Consider the following 21,235-nt stretch of genomic DNA (forward strand, 5'->3'; position numbering starts at 1 on the left):
TTGAAACTCTCCAGAAGAATGCATGTACGCACCATTTTGTAACTTTTTTATGTCACATAGCTGTAAATAAAAAGAATTTTAAGAACCAATGCTTTAGAGACTTACTTTTACTTGGGGAGAAAGAAATGTAGGTCTAAAATTATAATTGTGTTGATAGTGAGGGATCCTATGTGGGGCTAATTGCTTGTTTGTAATTTTGTCTTTATTTTCATTTTGCTTAAAATCCTCAAATATAAGAGACAGACTTACATAGCAGAGTTGCTTGCCTTTATATAGCTTATTTCAGAAGTTAGGCTACTCAGGAAAACACTACACTGGCATGTAGTGTCTATAAGTTGAACCGAATGGGATAATTTGTTTTTTCTAGTTGTAAACATCGTTTATAGTCTGTTAGAAAATAGTTATGCTGCAAAGCCAGATAATACATGACATATATATTCTATATAGCACTAAGCACATGGTGCATTTGGTAAATGGAACAAATGAAAATATTTTGAAGAGCTTATAGATTTTTAGCCTTATATCTAAAACCCATAAGAAAAGGGCACAAAGACTAGATTGCTTTTACTGCAGTATCTCAAGTAAAACTAAAAGTAATGACATTTATTTTGTGTGTGTGGTAAAAACACGTAAAAATTACCATCTTATGAGCTCTGATGTGGTCTCTACAGGGAGAAAAAAAAATGACCATTTTAACCATTTTTAAGTATATAGTTCGATAGTGTAAGTATACAGTTCAATAGTGTTATGTATATTCATATTATTGTAAAACAGCACCAGAGCTTTTTCATCTTGCAAATCTAAAACTCTACACTTATTAAATAATAACTTCCTTTCCAACTCCTCTGGCCCCTGGAAACTACCATTTTACTTTCTGTTTCTATGAATTCTATGTCACATATTAAATACTGCACATAAATAGAATCATGTAGTATTTGTCTTTTTGAGGCTGGCTTATTTCATTTAGCGTAATGTCCTCAAGGTTCATTCATGTTATAGCATGTGACAGAATTCCCTTCCTTTTTAAGGCTGAGTAGTATTTGATTGTATGTGTACACCACGTTTTGTTTATTTATTTGTTAATAGACATTTGGGTTGGTTTCACCTTATGGCTGTTATGAATAATTCTTTTATGAATATATACCCGGAAGTGAGATTGCTGGACAATATGGTAGTTCTATTTTTAATGTTTTTAGGAACTTTCTTACTGTTTTCCAGAGTGGTTGCATCATTTTACAATCCTACCCACTATGCACAAATGTCTAATGTATTCATATCCTCTTTTTCTTCATAGTAGTCATCCTGATGGGGGCCAGGTGATGATAACTCATTGTGGTTTTGATTAGCATTTCTCCAATAATTAGTGGTGTTGATCATCATTGTATATGCTTCTTGGCCATTTGTATTACATCTATTTTTTTTCAAAGCACAATTTAAATATGCACGGACATGCCATTGTTTTATATGTACTTCCAAATCTTGTACTAGCTTTTTGTGAACATTCTCTAGTGACATGTACACGTACGATGTGGCAGTTCCCTAAAGGCTCTAAAGGGGGAAATGGGGCTATAAAATAAGTATGTTAGAAAGAGACTTGACAACTTTGTAAGTCTCCATGTTTGACACCACTCATGCCATTGAAAAAGATATCTTAATGATGTCAGACAATAGGATTTGATAGGCCAGTGGTCATTTGCAGTCAAGAGTATTAGCCAAAACAGCACAACCTGGCATGTGACCTGTAAAGTCTAATGTAAAATAGGAATTTGCAGTCTCAAGAAGCCACAGATTGAGTGTGAAATAACAGCATGCAACTCCCCTGGAACTTTATGTTGAATGATTCGTAATAAATGCTTTTCAGTTAGGACCTCTTAAGAATTTTCCCTTGTTTGCATGCATAGTCATGTGTCGCTTAACAACAGAGATACATTCTGAGAAATGCGTAGTTACGTGATTTTGTTGTAGGAACATCACAGAGTGAATTTACACAAACCTAGACGGTATAGCTTACTACACACCTAAACTATATGGTATGGCCTGTTGCTCTTAGGCTGCAACCTGTGCAGCACGTACTGAATACTGTAGGCAGTTGTAACACAATGGTAAGTATTTTGTGTACCTAAACATAGAAAACATACAATACAAAAAAAATATGAAATATTTAAAATGGTTTACCTCTATAGGGCACTTACCATGGATGGAGTTTGCAGGACTGCAAATTGCTCTTGGTGAGTCAGTGAGTGAGCAGTGAGTGAATATGAAAGCCTAGAGCATTACTGGACATTATTGCAGACTTTATAAAATGCTGTCCACTTAAACTATACTACATTAATTTTTTTCTTCAATAATAAATTAACCTTAGCTTACTGTAACTTATTTACTTTATAAACTTTAAAAAAATTTTTTACCATTTTGACTTTTTTGTAATAATGTTTAGCTTAAAACACAAACACATTGTATAGCTCTATGAAAATATTTTCTTTATGTCTTTATTCTGTAAGCTTTTGTCTATTTATTTATTTATTTTTTGCTTTTTAAACTTTTCTGTCAAAAACCAAAACACACACATATTAGCCTTGGCCTACACGAGGTCAGGATCATCAATGTCAGTATCTTCCACCTCCACATCTTGTCCCACTGGAAAATTTTCAGGGGCAGTGACACGGAGCTGTCGCCTCCTATGATGACAATGTCTTATTCTAGGTTACTTCTGCAGCACCCACCTGAGGCTGTTTTATAGTTAACTTTATTATTATTTTTAAGTAGAAGGAGAAGTATACTTTAAAATAACAATGAAAATTGTAGTAAATACATAAACCAGTAACATAATTGTTTATCAAGTATTATGTATGGTATAGAATTGTATGTGCTATACTTTTATACACCTGGCAGTGTAGTAGTTTTGTTAACACCCTCGTGCACTGCACTGGGATATTATGGCAGTTGCAACATCAGTGGGCAACATGAATTTTTCAGCTTCATTTTAATCTCATGGGACCACCACCATATATGCTGTATGCTGTCTATTATTGACCAAAACGTCATTATGCAGATATGGCACATGATTGTATTATCTTGTGAGCGTACTGTTGACCAAAAGTATATTTTAATTTTTAACACGTTGATGATTTTTTTTTTTTTTTTTGGAAAAAAGGTGTTGCTCTGTTGCCCAGGCTGGGTGCAGTGGTATGATCTTGGCTCACTGCAACCTCCACCCCCTTCTGGATTCAAGTGATTCTCGTGCCTCAGCTGCCCAGGTAGCTGGGACTATGGGCATATGCCACTATGCCCAGCTAATTTTTGTATTTTTAGTAGAGACGGGGATTCACCATGTTGGCCAGGCTGATCTCGAACTCCTGGCCTCAAGTGATCCCTTGGCCTACCAAAGGGCTGTGATTACACACATGAGCCACTGTGCTTAGCCTCATTCTATCTTTAGTTGGAGGCAGTTAGTGAGGTATAATACAAGAATATTGTACCTCTGGCCAAATGCTGTGTCCGATTTCCCATCTAAGTGCTTTTCTGCTAATCTTAGAAAGTTGATGTCACCACTACCTGGGATACCAAGAAGAAAGGCCTCTTTCAAAAATGGTTTCCCGGCTGGGCACAGTGGCTCACATCTGTAAACCCAGCACTTTGGGAGGCTGAGGCAGGTGGATCACCTGAGGTCGGGAGTTCGAGACCAGCCTGACCAACATGGAGAAACCCTGTCTCTATTAAAAATACAAAATTAGCTGGGCGTGGTGGTGCGTGCCTGTAATCCCAGCTACTCGGGAGGCTGAAGCAGGAGAATCACTTGAACCCACGAGGCAGAGGTTGTGGTGAGTCGAGATTGCGCCATTGCACTACAGCCTGGGCAACGAGCGAAACTCCATCTCAAAAAAAAAAGAAAAGAAAAGAAAAAGAAAATGGCTCACCCCCTAAAATCAGAGCTTCTCAGCTCTCATGCTGTATCTCTGGGATCTAGTTGTCAGAAGTATGGCCCACACAGTGAGCTATTTTAAAGAGTGTAAAATATTTTTATATGGTAAATATAAAAGGGAAGTAAGTTACGTATAAGCAAATCTCATGTTATTTGGATAGCCTAGGATAAATTTAAAACATAATTTTCTTCTAAGTAGATCCTGATTAACCACTTCCTTGTAGCCTGAAACCTTGGGATTGCTGAGGTATCAGGTCCCTTTCCTGTTTTAGGTTCAGCTCTCTCCTGGTTATTTTCTTTCTTTTTGTTTTTTTCTTTTCACCCCATGATATCTAGACTGTCTCCTGGTTATTGTATTGCATGCCCCCAGATCCACAGGTGAATTTGCAAAGTGGGCCTTTGCCATACTTTTTATGTTGTGAACTTTTAAATTACTAAGTACAATTTTTTCTAAGGTGAAAATAACCTGCCTTTTGTGGGGAGTGGGAGACTGGAATAATAAGGAGGAAGAAGAAATAATTTCTCTGTATTTAAGAGGTAAATGACAATTCCAAGATTTACCTCAAATTATTTATTTTTGACACAGTTTCAAAGGCATATCACTTGCTCGTATAGATGAACTCAGTATTCTCTAGGGCTTTCTGAATCCATAGTCTTAATCGGTTTTAAGTGTTTTCATCAACACTGTTTATCAGAAATACAAACTGTTTATTTTATATTTTTTAATGTGTGTTACATTTGAAACCTTTAAAGAATGGGAATTCATGTACATGATAACATGGGCTCAATCTCAGTTCACTGCAGCCTCTGCCTCCTGGATTCAAGCAATTCTTATGCCTTAGCCTTCCTCGTAGCTGGGACTACAGGCATGCACCACCATGCTGGGCTAATTTTTGGCATTTTTAGTAGAGACAGTGTTTCACCAGGTTTCCCAGACTGTTCTCAAACTCGTGGGCTCAGGTGATATGCCCACCTCAACCTCTCAAAGTGCTGGGATTACGGGCATGAGCCCACCATGCACAGCCAAATACTACTTATTTTTTAATAGAGTATATATCAAAGCAAAGACAATGCAAATGGTGCTCGGAGGGACTTGTAGTTGTTTGCACTATCAGCCTCTTTGGCTCCAGAGGTATTAAATACTGTCAGGTTTTTTTTGTTTGTTTTTTTTAAATACTGTCAGCCTTTTTGACTCGAATGCAAACAAATGAATTTGCTGGAATTAGTACGTTTCTATGAGATACTTTTATATTGGGTGCCAGTTACCAGTTAAAGAAAATAGTTAGCAATTTTTTTTTTTTTTTTTTTTTTGAGACGGAGTCTTGCCCTTTCATCAGGCTGGAGTACAGTGGCGCAATCTTGACTCACTGCAACCTCCGCCTCCTGGGTTCAAGTGAGTCTTCTGCTTCTCGGCCTCCCGAGTACCTGGGATTACTGGCATGTGTCACCATGCCTGGCTAATTTTTTTATTTTTAGTAGAGACAGGGCTTCCACGTGTTGGCCAAGCTGGTCTGGAACTCCTGACCTCAACTAATCCACCCGTCTTGGCCTACCAAAGTGCTGGGATTACAGGCGTGAGCCACTGCACCTGGCTAATTTTTTTTTTTTTTTTTTTGAGATGAAGTCTCGCTCTGTCGCCCAAACTGGAGTTCAGTGGTGCAATCTCAGCTCACTGAAACCTCTGCCTCACGGGTTCAAGCGATTCTCCTGCCTCATCCTTTTTTATTGTGTTGTAGTAAGAACATTTAATATGAGATCTACCTTCTAAAAATTTTTTTTTTTTTTTTTCAGACGGAGTCTCGCTCTGTTGCCCAGGCTGGAGTGCAGTGGCCGGATCTCGGCTCACTGCAAGCTCCGCCTCCCGGGTTCACGCCATTCCCCTGCCTCAGCCTCCCAAGTAGCTGGGACTACAGGCGCCCGCCACTTCGCCCGGCTAGTTTTTTTTTTTTTTGTATTTTTTAGTAGAGATGGGGTTTCATCGTGTTAGCCAGGATGGTCTCGATCTCCTGACCTCGTGATCCACCCGTCTCGGCCTCCCAAAGTGCTGGGATTACAGGCTTGAGCCACCACGCCCGGCCGAAAAATTTTAAATGTACAATACATTATTACTGTTTTATGTGGTGGGATCTTGCTATGTTGCCCAGGCCATTCAAGCACTTCTTGTGCCTCAGCCTCCAAAGTAGCTGGGATTACAGGCATGCCTGAAGTATGCAAGTAAGAAGTACTCTTTTTTTTTTTTTTTTTTGAGACGGAGTCTTACTCTTGTCACCCAGGCTGGAGTGCAATGGTGCAATCTTGGCTCACTGCGATCTCTGCCTCCTGGGTTCAAGTGATTCTCCTGCCTCAGCCTCCCCAATAGCTGGGATTACAGACGTGTGCCACCAGGCCCAGCTAATTTTTGTATGTTTAGTAGAGAAGGGGTTTCTCCATGTTGGCCAGGCTGGTCTCGAACTCCTGACCTCAGGTGATCTGTCTGCCTCGGCCTCCCAAAGTGCTGGGATTACAGGCGTGAGCCACCACGCCTGGCCGAAGTATTGTACTCTTAAACATGGGTATACTATTTTATTTTTATGTTATATTGTGTCAAATATATTGTACAATTTATTATAATTAATATGTACAATATACTGTAATTAATAGTGGTACAGTATTGCAACTGCCATTAAAATGATGTTGACATCAGTGTGTAATTTTATTGCTAATGCTTTTCCTTTTTTGGAGAGAGTCTTGCTCTATTCCCCAGGCTGGAGTGCAGTGGCGCGATCTTGGCTCACTGCAACCTCTGCCTCCCCGGTAGCTGGGATTACAGACACCTGCCACCAGGCCTAATTTTCATATTTTTAGTAGATATGAGGTTTCGCCATGTTGGCCAGGCTGGTCTCGAACTCCTGACCTCAGGTGATCTGCCTGCCTGGGCCTCCCAAAGTGTTGGGATTTTAGGCATGAGCCACCAAGCCTGGCTGCTAATGCCTTTCATATCTTATTTTCAAATTTGCCATTTAGAAAAATCGGCCGGGCACAATGGCTCACGCCTGTAATCCAAGCACTTTGGGAGGCCGAGGCCAGTGGATCACTTGAGGCCAGGTATTTGAGACCAGCCTAAGCAGTGTGGCAAAACCCCATCTCTACGGAAAATACAAAAAATTAGTGGGGCATGGTGACAAACGCCTGTAATCATAGGTGCTTAGGGGACTGAGGCATGAGAATGGCTTGAACCTGGGAGGTGGAGGTTGCAGTGAGCTGAGATTATGCCACTGCACTCCAGCCTGGGTGACAGAGTGAGGCTCTGTCTCAGGAAAAAAGAGAAAAATCTCGTGTATGTCTGGAAAAATACGATTTACTTAAATATTTCCCAGTTATTTGCAGAGGAGCTAGAGAGATTATTTATTGATAATTGGTGACTCTTTATTACCTTTTAAAAAAATTATAACTTTCTCCAGACAAGTTTATTTCTTAACCCATTTTTAAAGTACTTTAGAATAAATTACTCAATTAAAATTTCTTCTAAATTACTTTTATTTGTAGGTTGAACTTTCTGATGTTAGCCAGGGTGGATCTAAAGCTACCGCTTCAGCATCAATAGCTAAATCGATGTGGCAATAATTCCTACTGATACTCCCTTAAGGGAATTATCTATATAAAATATATAATTTATAATTAAAATATTATAAATATAAATTATAAAAAATATAATTATGTATTTATAATTGTACGAATAGTTACTATTATAATAGTTAATATTTTAAATTCTTAGTATGTGTGAAATACATTGCTAAGCCATAATGTAGAATAACTTAATAAGAATCTTAAGAAGTAGATACTATTATCTCTATTGTACAGATTATAAAACAAAGGTTTAGAAAGGATACATAACTTACCGAAGGTCATACATTTAGTGGATGATAAATTCACTTAATTTACCCTAATCCTTATTATTATTATTAATTTTTTTTTTTTGAGACAGAGTTTTGCTCTTGTTGCCCAGGCTGGAGTGCAATGGTGCGATCTGGGCTCACCGCAACCTCTACCTCCTGGGTTCAGGCAGTTCTCCCACCTCAGTCTCCCGAGTAGCTGAAATTGCAGGCATGTGCTGCCACGCCCGACTAATTTTTTGTATTTTTAGTAGAGACAGGGTTTCTCCATGTTGGTCAGGCTGGTCTTGAACTCCTGACCTCAGGAGATCCGCCTGCCTCGGCCTTCCAAAGTGCTGGGATTACAGATATAAGCCACTGCACCCGGCCTATTATTATTATTATTATCATAATTAGTGGTGGTGGCTGTAAACTTTTTGTCAGTTTCTCTTTTCTTAAAACCTGGGTGCTCCAAAAGAACTGCTTCATTCTTGATAGCCACTGGACAGTTGTTTATAATTATTTTGGAGCTGCAAACCCCTTTGAATATCTGATAAAAGCTATAATTCTTTTCCCAGAAAAATACATTGTACACAAATTTTTGCATACAATTTCAATTTGCGTATACCTCTTGAAACCTATCTGTAGATCCTATAATAGTAATCAAATTTCAGTGAGTATGTAACTCACCTGGATTGCTTGTTAAAATATAGATGACCTATTCTCACTGCCCAAAGTTTGGTGCATTAAGTCTGGAGTTGGACTTAGACTCTGTCTACTCCTCTCTACTCCCTCCTCTTTTCTTTTTTTTCAAAAGATAGGGTCTTGTTGGGCTTAAGGCAACCTCCCACCTCAGCTGGAATTACAGGCATGTGCATGGCTGAAATCTGCCCCCTCCCCCTGCTTTTTTTTTTTTTTTTTTTTTTTTGAGATGGAGTCTAGCTCTGTCGCTGAGACGGGAGTGCAGTGGCGTGGTCTTGGCTCACTGCAACCTCTGCCTCCCGGATTCAAGCGATTCTCCTGCCTCAGCCTCCCAAGTAGCTGGGATTACAGGTGCCTGCCACCACGCCCGGCTAATTTTTGTATTTTTAGTAGAGACGAGGTTTCACCTGTGTTGGCCAGGCTGTCTCAAACTCCTGACCTCGTGATCTGCCCGCCTCGGCCTCCCGCAGTGCTGGTATTACAGGTGTGAGCCATCGCATTTTAACAAGCACTTTAAGCACTTCACATGCTTTAGATGCAGGATATTTTAATACCACACTTTACAAAGATACCCCGAGATTAAGAATTTGCTTATTCTACTTCTGTTTTAGAGCAGCTATTACAGACCATATGTTCTAAATGTTCTAAAGTAGGTCTTTATTAGCAAGTGATTGTACAATATTGCAATTGCCATTAAGAATGATGTTGACATTAATGTATAGTTTTATTGCTAATAATTCTTCTATTTTCAAATTTTCTGTTTAGAAAAATCTCATCTGAAAAAATACAATTTACTTAAATATTTCCCAATTATTTGCGGAGGGTCTAGAGAGATTACTTATTGGTAATCAGTGGCTCTTTATTGCCTTTATTTTGAAAAAAAAGAAAACACAAAACAATAGAACTTTCTTTGGTAGATTTATTTCTTAACCCATTTAATGTGGTTTAGAGTAAATTCATCATTTAAAATTTTATTTTAAATTATTTTTATTTGTAGGATGAGCTTTCTGATGTTAGCCAAGGCGGATCTAAAGCTACCACTCCAGCATCAACAGCTAATTCAGATGTGGCAACAATTCCTACTGATACTCCCTTAAAGGAAGAAAATGAAGGATTTGTGAAGGTTACAGATGCGCCAAATAAATCAGAGATAAGCAAACACATTGAAGTACAGGTAGCCCAAGAAACTAGAAATGTATCTACTGGTGAGTGACTCTAGTTCATTTACTTACTAGGAAAGTATTCAGTAAACCCAGATAATGTGGGTATCAGAAAATATATCTTTGCAGGTGTTGCCTGCTTTGTATTTATAAAATAGGCGGATATAGTTGGCCCTCTGTATCTGTGATTCTGCATCTGTAGATTGAAAATATTTGAAAAAAAAAAAAAAATGATAGCTGTGCCTGTACTAAACATGTACATACTTTCTTCTTACTGTCACCTAAACAGTACAGTATGACAATTATTTACATAGCATTTACATTGTATTAGGTATTGTAAGTAATCTAGAGATGATTTAAAGTATATGGGAGGATATTGATAAGTTATATGCAAATACAATGCCATTTTATATAAAGGACCTGAACATCCATAGATTTTGGTATTGTGGGTTCTGGAACCAATCCCCCATGGATACTGAGATAAGACTGTACTTAATTGTATTCAGTGCTTAAAAGAGGTAATGTTTGATTAGTCTTGGAGAGAAACTATTGGGGCCAGGAGTTGGGGGCCAGGAGGTCACAGAGCCTAAAAGACAGGAGGACAGTTCTTTTCTGTCCCCTATCTTAGTTTAGTCTTTGTCTTTAGTTTCTTTAACTTCCATCTTTTAAATAAGAATGAAAGCAGGGCCTTAGATACATTGCACTCTGTGTTCCACAAAACACAAAGGAAAACTGTCTTTGGTTGCTTATTAGTTTTTTATATGAACTGTTAACTGAATATATGATATATTGTATAATGCTGTATTTCCTAAAACCCAGTCTTGTACATTTTTTAAAAATGTTCAAATGATACCTTCACAACTGTAAAAACGACAGGATTTTTATATTGGGGTACTATGTAATATATGTATTGTTTATTTCATCATGTCCTTTTTTAAGGCTCTGCTGAAAATGAAGAGAAGTCAGAAGTTCAAGCAATCATTGAATCTACTCCTGAGCTGGATATGGACAAAGATCTCAGTGGATATAAAGGTTCAAGGTAACATAAATGTTAGATGAAGACATATTCCACCTCCCCACCCCCAACTCCCATGAACGCTGTTCTCCAGTCTCTGACTGGACAAAATGTTGTTGAATAAATGTTAGTGTTATATTCTAATTCCTATTCTTGAAACTGGACACTGTACATGGTTTAAATTTTTTGTTAAATGTTATCTTTGTAGGATCACGAATTAGGTGTATGAGCAGGAAGGATGGTGTCTTAGTCTATTTTGTACTACTATAGCAAAATACCAGAGTGGGTAATTTATATATTTATTTGTTTGTTTGTTTGTTTATTTTGAGACAGAGCGTCACTCTTGTTGCCCAGGCTGGAGTGCAATGGTGTGATCTCAGCTCACTGCAACCTCCGCCTCTCAGGTTCAAGTGATTCTCCTGCCTTAGCCTCTCTAGTAGCTGGGATTACAGGCATGTGCCACCACGCCTGGCTTATTTTGTATTTTTAGTAGAGATGGGGTTTCTCCATGTTGGTCAGGCTGGTCTCGAACTCCCGACCTCAGGTGATCTGCCCGCCTCGGCCTCCCAAAGTGCTGGGATTACAGGCGTGAGCTACCACGCCCATCCTTGTTTATTTTTTTTGAGACGGAGTCTTGTTCTGTTGCCCAGGCTGGAGTGCAGTGGTGTGATCTCAGCTCACTGCAACCTCTGTCTCCCAGGTTCAAGGGATTCTTCTGCCTCAGCCTCCCAAGTAGCTGGGATTATAGGCACCCACCACCACGCCCAGCTAATTTTTTTTTTTTTTTTTTGTATTTTTAGTAGAGACGGGGTTTTGTCATATTGCCCAGGCTGGTCTCGAACTCCTGAGTGATCAGCCTGCCTCAACCTCCCAAAGTGCTGGGATTACAGACGTGAGCCACTGCACCTGGATAATTTATAAAGAACAGAAATTAATTTTCTCACAGTTCTGGAGGCTAGGAAGGCCAAGATCAAGGTGCTGGCAGGGTCAGGTGTCTGGTGAGGGCTGCTCTTTGCTTTCAAGTTGGTGCCTTGTTGCTGCATCCTCTGGAGGGGAGGACCTCTATGTCCTCACATAGCAGGAGGACAAGTGAGCCCTGAACACTGGATAAAGCCTCATTATTTTATAAGGACCCCAATCCTATTTATAAGGGAGAAGCCCTTATGGCCTAATCACCTCATGAAGGCCCCATCTTAATACTATCACATTGGCAACAGCTGAATTTTATAGGGGACACATTCAAACTAGGGGAAAAAAGACAGCCGAGACATATCCCATACTTTCTGTAACTTGAGGAAACCAAGAAGCAGGAGTGAAGGAAGTAACAGAGTGCACATGGCAGGGCTGGCAGCAGTGCTACTTTGAGGGCATGAAACAGACCTTTGGCTATGGAGCATGCTTATTTTAGGGCCAGCAGCAGGGGACTCCAGCCTGCTGGACACTTCAGTCCAGCCCCCTCCTGACTGGGGCTTACTCATAGGATTGCATTGTCCCAGCCACTAACTTGGGGCCAGGGCCCCTCCCCCTAGCACTTACTTTGAGTTTGTGCACGTTTCCTGCTGGGTGGGTTCAGAAGATGATTTCTTTTTTATGTGTACATATGCTAAATAAATGTAATTTAAAAAATCAAACAAAAATGTTTGAATAAACTTTTGTACCTTCCCCCAGATCAGGAAGAGAGAATGTACTTCCATCTTGAGAACTGTAATCTCATTATTGGAAGAAATTAGTCTCATTTTAGTATCATTTTACATGGGAAGGCTGTTTAGTGGTAGGAAGAAAATGGTTAGATATCATCTTTTTTGTTTGTTTTTGAGATGGAGTCTCGCTCTGTCACTTAGGCTGGATGCAATGGTGCTATCTTAGCTCACTGCAACTTTCACTGCCCCCCCCCCCCCCCCTCCCCGGAGTTCAAGCAACTCTCCCGTCTCAGCCTCCCAGGTAGCTGAGACTACAGGCATGCAACACCCCACTGGGCTACTTTTTGTATTTTTAGTAGAGACGGGGTTTTACCACGTTGGCCAGGCTGGTCTTGAACTCCTGAGCACAAGTGATCTGCCTGCCTCAGCCTCCCAAAGCTGGGAGATTAGATGTCATCTTAATCAGGATTATCCAAAATTCATTGATGCTCAAGAATGTCAGACAGGAGCTACTGCCTTTCTTTTCATTTCTTCTATAAAGTTTATCCTTTAATTAATTAATGTCTATAAAAATAAAGCCATTTATTGATCTCTGTTAAGCATTGTGCAGTACGCTATAGTGGTTAAAAGCACAGACTCTAGAGTAAAACTGCGTGGGTTCAAATCCTATCTTGGATTTGAATCCTAGGTATGTTTTCTCATCTATAAAACAGTGTTGTGTTAATGCCTCAGATGGTTGTGAAGATTAAATGAATCAATATATGATAAATCATTGCAAAATGCCCCATTCAGTAAATGTTAACTAGTACTGTTTTCATCATGATAATTACAACCTTATGAGGTAGACTTTTTATGCTTATTTTATAAATAAAGAGACTTAGAACTTGTTCAAGTAGCTTGTCCCAGATTACCAGAGGTGCTAGCAAGAGGTGGACCTGGGATTCAAATCCAGAACCCTCTGTCTCTCTCTCTCTCTCTCTCTCAGACAGGTTCTCATTCTGTCACCACTCTTTTTCCTGGATCCTGCATCACCCTGCTTCTTGATTTATGCCTTTGTTTTGACAGAGCTTATCCTTACTAGCTTTCTCGGTAAAGGGTGCATGACTCTATCACTTCATAGCTTTCTCTTATGCTGTTTGTCTTCAGGTATCTAAAATGACATGCTCATCCTGCCCCTCCTTCATCCCTCCCTTTTTCAGCTGAGATTCTGTGAGAAAATGCAGTCCTAATGTCCTAAGGCATCTCTTGTATATAATGAATTAGCTATGCTCCTGTGCGTCTAGAATAGGACTCTAGGCATGTACTTTCCTTGGGATAATGGAGAAAATACTTAAATCGTTTTCTGTATTCTGTAGATCAAATAAGGAACCCTGGTTGAAAAAGGCTGTGATGTTAACTGTTGGCTTTCTATAGTAGATGAGGATATAATGCCTAAAGCACCATCTTTTCATCCTCCTAATATTATTATATTTCAAATTCCGTTAATGTTCATTATTTATATCAGTATGACTGTATAAAATTAATCTGTAATTCTACTTAGCCACAGAATATAGTATAATTACATTTCATTTCTTTTTTTTCTCCCTCCTCCGAGATGGTGTCTTGCTCTGTTGCCCAGGCTGGAGTGCAGTGGTGCGATCTCGGCTCCTTGCAACCTCTGCCTGTCAGGTTCAAGCAATTCTCCTGCCTCAGCCCCCTAACTGGGATTACAGGCAGGCGCCACCACACCCGGCTAATTTTTGTATTTTGAGTAGAGATGGGGTTTCACCATGTTGGTAAGGCTGGTCTCGAACTCCGGACCTCATGATCCACCCGCCTTGGCCTCCCAGTGCTGGGATTACAGGCGTGAGCCACCGCACCCGGCCCATTTCATTTCCTTTACAACCTTTTGTTCTTCTGAAATTAATAAAGCTTTGGGTTATTTTGTTTCTTTTCCTTATGTTTCTGTGTTCCTGTTACTAAATCATTGGCAGACACTATGAAATTCATAAATGTAAAAGTCCCTAATATGACCAAACACAAAAGCTGTCTGTTTTTTAGGGCTCACTCTCCTGCAGTCTTCTATTCCCATTCTCCAATTGAGACTACTGTCATAGTTGCTCTGGTTCTGGAATATGCCCTCACTATCATCCCTGGAATTCTTTTCACCTTTTTCTTCTGTTGTATCTTTTGTTTCCTGGATGCCACATCATCCTGCTTGTTGATTTATGCCTTTGTTTTGACAGAACGTATCCTTACTAGGTTTCCAGGCAAAGGGTGCATGACAAGTAAATTTTTTTTTTTTGAGCACTATGAACTTGAATGTTACAAATTTCATAAGAAGACATACTTGATAGTTTGGCTAGATAAAGAACTATAGGTTGGGAGTTTTTTTTCCATCAGAATTGCAAAGACATTACTTCATTTTCATGTTGAGTTCAGGGTGTTGTTATTTGAGTTCTTGCTCATTTTTATATACTCTCTGAAATCTTTTAAGATTGTTACTTTCTTGATTTTTAAAAAATTAATGATGCTGTGCTTGGTGTAGGGGTCTTTTTTGTATCTTCTTACATGAATTAACTGTTTTCATCTGAACATTCCTATCTTCCAGTTCTGAGAAATTCTCTTTCTTCTTACTGTTTCTTCTGCTGTCATTCTGGAACACCTGTTAGCTATGTATTGAACATCCTGGAATGACTGTCATAATTTATTTTCTCCCCTCTTTCCTGTCTCTTATTTTGTACTAATTGCTGGCAGATTTTCTTTTAAACCCTCTTTCTTTTTTTCTCTAAGTTTTTTTTCTTGGTTGGTACTTCTTACACCATCTTGCTATTTTACGAATGCAACATTTATTCTGAAGAAAATTAAGTGCTTTGTTTTTTTGTTGTCGCTGCTGCCTGCATTGTCTTTTTTTGCTCTTAGTGTCTCTGTCACATCCTCTTTGTTTTGGGCCCTTTCTTTTATAATAGAGGCCTTCTTTAAACATCTGGTACTCTGTGGCTGTTTTATTCATACTTAAGTAAATAATGCTGATTCTCCACTTTCCTGCCTATAACATTTAAACTTGGCTTCCATTGTTACTGAGCTGTGCCAAGAGAAGGGAGGTCTCACTGTTCTGGAGGATTGTATCTAGGTCCAGTACTGCCTCTTGTACAGTTTTTTTTATCCTGTCCTTCTGTTACATGTTCCTCCCTACATGCCCTCCCTGTGGTTGCTGATACCTTCAAATCCTAGGCCTTTCAGGGGTTCTGGCAGCATATTGACCTCCTCCCTAAACCCCAGTGGCTTAGGTTTCAGCCTTCTCTGGTCTAGTGAATCACTTTCTACTGTTTGCCCATCTGTTTTCCATCTTACAGAATTTTGTTCACATTTCATCTGCTATAGTTTCTTTTTCTATTCTCTTTGTCCTTTTGGGTGTATACCTTTTTAATTTCTTAATTTTCATTTTAGTTGAGTTTCTGAGTTATTAGATGATAAATGACTATGTTCTCTCTACTATGTTTAACTGGAAATGGTCTACAGAGTTTTTTCTATTAATAATAGTATTCAGGCACAAACATATACACTTCCCCATTCCCCTATATACCCCTGCAAAATAGGGCATATAGTATATACACTGTTTTGCAACTTGATTAAAAAATAAAACCTTTGTATAATGGGTTTCTTTAGTTTATAAAGCTCTATTTATGTTTTTAACCTTAAAGGTAAAAATTTTAACTTTATATGTGTATAACTTACCTCATCTGTCCCCTGTTAACGGTCATTTAGCTCATTTCAATTTTTGCCACTATGAGAAATGCTACTCTAACCATCTTTTACACACATAATTGCCTTCTTGTGACATAGGTAATCTTTGGGAAGCACTTAGACCAGAAGTTGGTATAGAGCAGAGGAGCTGCCGTTACTGCTTGTGTTTGCTGGAATCATACAAGAAAAACATTCTATAATTTCTTCACCAGCTATTTCCCTGGAGCTTAGTGAGAATTTCTTAGGAAGCCTTTGAGAAATCTTTTTAAATTATATTTTCTAGTAAACATAAATTATAGGTAAGAAAGTCCTATGTAGCTTAGCCTATTGTATTCATTTTACGGCGTCTAAAAAGTCTTTGTCATTTGTTGATTTGGTTTTGTTGTTCTTGTTGCATAGCACTCCCACCAAAGGCATAGAGAACAAAGCTTTTGATCGCAATACAGAATCTCTCTTTGAAGAACTGTCTTCAGCTGGCTCAGGCCTAATAGGAGATGTGGATGAAGGAGCAGATTTACTAGGTATGATAGCTCATCTGAAGAAGTATCATACTGTTTTTAAAATTGATTTTTTAAATGATTTAATTGAAAAGTCCTTTAAAATGTCCCCAACTGCTCAGTGGCACAGGGTTATTGCCCTTTTAGGTAGTTACTGGGAACATATTCTTTGTGATCATGAAAGTTTTAAATGAAAGCACCTTTGCTTATGGGTATGCTTAAAACTGAATTGCACTTAAACTCATATTTTGAATTCATACAACACAATTTATTGAACTCCTGCTACACATAAGAACATGGTGTGTGTGTGTGTGTGTGTTTGCGTGCGTGTGTGTGTGTGTATGTATGGATTGATGGCTACTTATTTCCTGGCTTACCTAAATTTCATTATATGCTGTTGACTTTAATTAAATAAGAAATTATAACACTTGATTTTTCTAAGCTTTCACAGAGTATATTATGTTGTAGCTCTATGGTAAATATAATCATTTTAAAGTTTGTGTTCTAAAAGAATACATGGTTTGAAAAGAATATTGCATTTGGCTCTTAGACTATTTGCCTGCTGACCTTTGCCAAGTGGCTTAACCTTTTTGGACCTTAATTTCCTTGTGTGTAAAATGAAGGAGCTGGACCCTAGTTCAGGAATCTGGCAAACTGCAGCTTACCTCCAACCAAATCCAGCTGATCTCTTGTGTGCGTGTTTAAATAAAGTTTTATTGGAACACAGCCACCACCATTTACTTATTGTCTGTGGTTGCCTTTGCCTACCAACAGCAGTGTTGAGTAGGCCACCGAAACCTAAAGCCTAAAATATTTACTGTCTGGCCCTTTATAGAAAGAGTTTGCCAACCCCTGCCCTGGATGATCTCTAAAGTTCCTTTCAGTGCAGGATTCTGGCTCATATGAATCAGTTTTGGTGTACCTTCCTTATAACTTAAGACCCTATAGAAATTAAAAACTATATGGAATTAAAAATATATACCTTTGGAGATACTAAGCTAAAAAAAAATTGTATCTATTGGTATAATTATAGTGCAGACTACACTGTTCTCAAAAGGTTTCGTTTGTTAATTGTTATGACTTTGGAGTGGAGTGACGTTGCTTGCATTATTTTATGTTAAATTTATTGATTCCCAGTTATATCCTTGATATTGTAAAGTGTTTTTGAAGGAAAACACAAGTTCTATCTAAATGTCTATCTAGGCCGGTTGCAGTGGCTCATGTCTGTAATCCCAACACTTTGGGAGGCCAAGGCAAGTGGATCACTTGAGCTCAGGAGTTCAAGACCAGCCTGGGCAACGTGGCAAAAAATACCAAAATTAGCCAGACATGGTGGAGTATGCCAGTAGTTCCAGCTACTTGGGAGGCTGAGGTGTGAGGATGACTTGAACCCGGGAGGCAGAGGTTGCAGTGAACATGGGTTGCACCACTGCGTTCCAGCGTGGGTGACAGAGCCAGACCCTGTCTCATAAAAATAAATAAATATCTAGTAAGAGAGATTGAAAGTATTTTAAGTACATACAGTTAGACAGAAAGGGACTGTCACCATTAAAGTTTAAGTAAAACTTTGGAAGAAATTGAATGAATTGCGTTTCTTATGGAGGGCTAAGAAAGTTTTAATTCTTTTTTTTTTTAAAAGACAGACTCTCATTCTGTTGCCCAGGCTGGAGTGCAGTGGCGCGATCTTGGCTCAACACCACCATGCCTGACTAATTTTTGTCTTTTTAGTAGAGACGGGGTTTCACTGTATTGGCCAGGCTGGTCTCAAACTCCTGACCTCGTGATTCGCCTGTCTCGGCCTCCCAAAGTGCTGGGATTACAGGCATGAACCACCGCGTCCAGCCTGAAATTTTAATTCTTAAGGAATACTCCATTTTTATATTTACTTTTATGTTTTAATTTTAGTTAACATCAAATTATACCTGAAAAGTTTCTTTTAAGACATAATTGGTTTAAAAAACTAACTCCCTGGCAAAATTGAGGAGCAGATGAAAAAAATGTTAGAAGAACTTAAAAATGTATAATTCAGTGCAGTAAAATTCACCAGAATCGATATACATCACCCCACAAAATTCCTTTATGCTGCCTGTTTGTATTAACAAGAATGAAGTACTTCTGAATATAATTTGTACACTGTGTTACCTCATAATGCAGTAATGAGTGACAAAATTTTTAAGGTTGGTGGCCCCAAACTTTCTTTTCTTATGAAGCATTTAGAAGCCCTATAGTGCTTAGAAATATCTGTGGTCTTTTAAATCAAATAAAAGTAATATCCTGATGCTTTGGTTTCTTTGCCACTTTAAAGATAAGAAACAGACTACCAACTATCTTTTCCATTTTGTAGATGTTGATACATTTACCTCTAGAATAGTCCAGATTAGAATATTTTAATATATTACTGTAAGTTTAGTTACTTATGAATACTTTTGGTTAAAGATGGTAAATAAAAATGTTCCTGGCTGGGCACAGTGGCTCATGCCTATAATCCCAGCTCTTTGGGAGACTGAGGTGGGCGGATCACCTGAGGTCAGGAGTTCGAGACCAGCCTGGCCAACATGGTGAAACCCCATCTCTACTAAAACTACAAAAATTAGCCGGGCATCGTGGTGTGCACCTGTAATCCCAGCTACTTGGGAGGCCGAGGCAGGAGAATTGCTTGAACCTGGGAGGTGGAGGTTGCGGAGAACTGAGATTGTACCACTGCACTCCAGCCTGAGTGACAGAGCAAAACTGTCTCAAAAAAAAAAAAAAAAAAAAAAGTCCTTGGCTTCTCTTCTGTGTAATTCAGTGATAACAAATTTCAGTCATTATATATGGACTCAGTACTTAAGATTACGCTTTTTTTTGAGGCGAGATCTCACTATATTGTATAGACTGTCCTGGAACTCCTAGGCTCAAGGAATCCTCTTGCCTTTAGCCTCCCAAGTAGCTGGGACTACAGGCATGCACCATCATGCCAGCACAACCTTTTTCTGATTTTACTAATTTAAAAGAATCTCAACAATTTGTCCTTTATCTTGATTGGTGTCTCATCCCTCAACTTTCTTATTTAAAACTCTCTTTGCTGGGTTTCTGTGATATCAGCTTGCCTATGTCCTTTCCAGTCTCTGACTCTACCTTTTCAGTCATCTTAACAAGATCTGCTTCCTTTCCTCATCTTTCAGATATCAGCGCTCCTGTCCTAGGTCTGATACTTTGAGAAATCATATTTGCTCTCATTGTTTCTTGGTTTTCATGGCTAATTATTCCCAAGTTTTTATCTCCATCCCAAATCTTTTTCTAGAGCCCAAGACTATTATTTCCTAATTGCATACTAGACACCCCTAAAATGACCTGGAGGGCTTTACATTTGACATGTATAAAGCTCAGTTTGTCATCTTTATTGTTCTGTCCCCCAAGGCTGTTCTTGGACCAACAGGCACTGTTTCAGTGAATGAATAGCTCTCTATCCTGCACCTCTCAGTTTCCCTCACAGCGCATCACCAAGGCTTGTTTGTTCCCTCTCCTAAATGTGTGTGTGTATACATACATACGTACATATATATATGTGTATATATATATATATTTTTTTTTCTTGCCTTGCTTAAGTGATACATCCTCCAGGAATTCTGCCTTGATCCCCTTAGTTTTCCCTGAAATGTATTCCCATGGCACTGCATTTTATTATACCACTTTTCATACTTTACTGTTATTTTTTAGTTACCTGTCTCCCTGGACAGACTATAAGTTCAGTGTGGCTGAGACAACTGTGTTTTTGTTCACGGTTGCATCTTTAGCACATAGCAACTGAGTGAATGGGATTGCTGAATAGTTTTGTTTCACCTCAAAATCGGTGATTCTTCTCCTTTTGGGATTAAAAATTCTTTACAGGAGAATTTGTAAGAGAGCAATGCACCTTTGGAAAAATACATGTATAGAACTAGGTAAAATTGTGCATTTTCTCAAGGAATTACCATATAACTCTGAAGCTCATCTGTGGACCTAGCTTGAGAATCAGTGTTAAAATCCAAATAAAACTTCTATGATTTTAAAAACGGCCAGGCAGTTTGGTTTTTTTTGCTTGTTTTTAATAAGTAAAGTTTTCAAATTTATTGGACCTAAATTTGTGCTTCATTTAAGTCTTGAATAGAAATGAGGCCACTTTAAGTTACGTTTTTCTTATAAAGAATTTTTATTGATCATTTCAAAATGAAATTTTAGCTAATCCTATTGGTTATATATTCAATTTATACACCATATATTAAGGTAACTCTTCATTGGGAATGTGTACATTTAATGTAAACTTTATTTATTTATTTTTGCCATCTCAGAAAGGCTTTATTTCTACTTTATCCGGGTCTCATACATACTCAGAGGCACCATCATGTGTTTCCATTTGGTATCCTCGTGACTTTTTGTAGTCTTTTCCCTTAAGAGTAGACTCTGTACATTGCCAGTTAATCTTTTAACTATAATTTTAAAATGTTGTTGCTGTTGTGTCATTGATGCAAGAAGACCAGTAACAGTACAGTACAGGGAAATTCACAACATATTATAGTGGAACAGCCTGAGTCACATTTAGGTGATGGCGAGGACCCAGTAGCAGTATATTCATGCACCTGAAGACATGCAAGCCGAGTAGGATAATATATGGATCATACAGTGAATTTTCTAAGCCCACTGAGGACTTTGTGTCTTTTCAAAAATGTCCTATATACCCTCCAGTTTGCAGAATATCTGTCT

The 21,235-nt window shown here is 38.6% G+C and overlaps 1 protein-coding gene across 24 annotated transcripts in view; it reads left to right on the forward strand.

Moving 5' to 3' along the window:
- Nucleotides 1-21,235, forward strand: part of SPAG9 (sperm associated antigen 9) — a 159,759-nt gene that overhangs the window by 90,765 nt on the left and 47,759 nt on the right. For all 24 annotated transcript variants that reach the window (XM_021929030.2, XM_021929035.2, XM_021929036.2 and 21 more), the window contains 3 exons: nucleotides 9,473-9,680; nucleotides 10,575-10,674; nucleotides 16,416-16,537. In XM_021929030.2, the coding sequence (XP_021784722.1) occupies nucleotides 9,473-9,680; nucleotides 10,575-10,674; nucleotides 16,416-16,537 (430 nt within the window). The remainder of the gene's footprint in view (nucleotides 1-9,472; nucleotides 9,681-10,574; nucleotides 10,675-16,415; nucleotides 16,538-21,235) is intronic.

The sequence above is a fragment of the Papio anubis genome, chromosome 17 (assembly GCF_008728515.1).
Source record: "Papio anubis isolate 15944 chromosome 17, Panubis1.0, whole genome shotgun sequence".
Lineage (NCBI taxonomy): Eukaryota > Metazoa > Chordata > Mammalia > Primates > Cercopithecidae > Papio > Papio anubis.